The sequence below is a fragment of the Condylura cristata genome, unplaced genomic scaffold (genome assembly GCF_000260355.1).
Source record: "Condylura cristata isolate star-nosed mole 26May11 unplaced genomic scaffold, ConCri1.0 scaffold00116, whole genome shotgun sequence".
NCBI classification, from domain to species: Eukaryota; Metazoa; Chordata; class Mammalia; order Eulipotyphla; family Talpidae; genus Condylura; species Condylura cristata.
In genome coordinates, this window is record NW_004567217.1 from 38,339 (window position 1) to 39,774 (window position 1,436).

Below are 1,436 nucleotides of genomic sequence, written 5' to 3' on the forward strand. Positions count from 1 at the left end.
GGCCTCCGGGAGAGGCACAGCCGCGTGTGAGCCGCGCCCGGCTCCACCTTGTGCGTCTCCGTGGGTGGGCGCAGGGAGTGAGGCAACCGCGTCATTGCACACTCACCAAGCACTAGAAGCTCGAACTTGGTGTCTCCCTTAATGCTGTTGTACTCGACTTCATAGTCACCTTCGTCTGACGATGTCAAATTGTAGATGGTCAGGTCACCGGACGTAGTGTTTAAAGCAGCCCTGTCTAGAAAAGGCGGGAAAGCTCTGGGCTCCAGGAGAGAGGCCTCGTCCCATTCGATGACTTTATTCTTCCCTTGTTTCCACAGGATATCTTTCAGGGGTGCAGCTCCTGATATTCTGAAAGTCACTGCCTGATCCACGCCTCCATATATGACGGTACTTCGGAGTTGGGGGTCACAGGTGACGGGACCTACTAGGGAAAATATTGCTTAGGAACCAGCAGGGGAATTTAGTGAAATTAGGAAGCAGCTTCCAGGATGCCCTCTGGGGAGAAACAAGTTAGATTATGTGCTGGGTGCCTCCTGCTGACAAACTTCCTGCACGTGATAAACTGCCACCTGATAAACTTCCCGCAGGGAGCAGGAATCACGGCACCGCGCAAGTTTCCTCTACTGGGGACCGAGGGTCAGGGTAACCCAGGGACGCGTCAGCACATGGACCCGGGGTGCCAGCTGCTGGGGGACACTGGGAGGCGGCCGGAGCACTCAGGCACCGTCCTGGGTCCTCCTGAGGGAGAGGACACAGGGGAGGCGCGGGGGCTCCTGTCAGGGGCCTTCAGGGACGTCAGGCAGAAGCAGACCAGGGCGACAAGCCACCGAGGGAGACGGGCCGCCAGCCCAGCACAGGCACCGGGAGCGGAGAAGGTCACGAGATAGAGGAAGCCACTGATGGCCGCCCCCAGCACCCTGTCAGCTTGGGACTGTGGAAACAAAAGCTGTTGCAGGCCTAGCTCAAATGACCCCCAAAAGGGCCCTTTTCCCTCAGAGAAGCCCAGAGCTGCCAGCCCAGCTGCCACCTCAGCAGCCACTGCAGTGGAGTTCATCCAGCAGGGGGTGACCCCGGGGCCCAGCAGGCTGTCCTGTGTCCCCCATCCCGCAGGGGGTGACCCCCGGGGCACAGCAGGCTGACCTGTGTTCCCCATCCCGCAGGGCGTGACCCCAGGGTGCAGCAGGCTGTCCTGTGTCCCCCATCCTGCAGGGGGTGAACAAGCAAGCACTGCACCAGGGTGAGAAATTCCTCTGAAGTCAAAAGTGACTTAACAACTGGCTGATCAATAAAAACAAAAGGGCTGTTTCTGCAAAGTCTCTCACTGCTGGACTGAGGAAAACCCAAATCTTATTCTGCTATCTCACCTAACCTCCTATTCAGCTTCTACAGAATTACTCAAATGTCCTACTGTCTGGCTTTAGATATGGAAATTCATC

At 57.5% G+C, this 1,436-nt stretch overlaps 1 protein-coding gene across 1 annotated transcript in view; it reads right to left on the reverse strand.

Moving 5' to 3' along the window:
* The window catches only part of CD58 (CD58 molecule), a gene marked incomplete at its 3' end in the record, with an annotated part of 2,594 nt that extends 1,441 nt beyond the window's left edge, over positions 1–1,153 (reverse strand). Inside the window, exons 1-2 of the mRNA XM_012734931.1 lie at positions 1,141–1,153; positions 107–421 (exon numbers count right to left, since the gene is read on the reverse strand). Of these exons, the coding sequence (XP_012590385.1) occupies positions 107–421; positions 1,141–1,153 (328 nt within the window). The remainder of the gene's footprint in view (positions 1–106; positions 422–1,140) is intronic.
* Between the last annotated feature and the right edge of the window lie 283 nt (positions 1,154–1,436).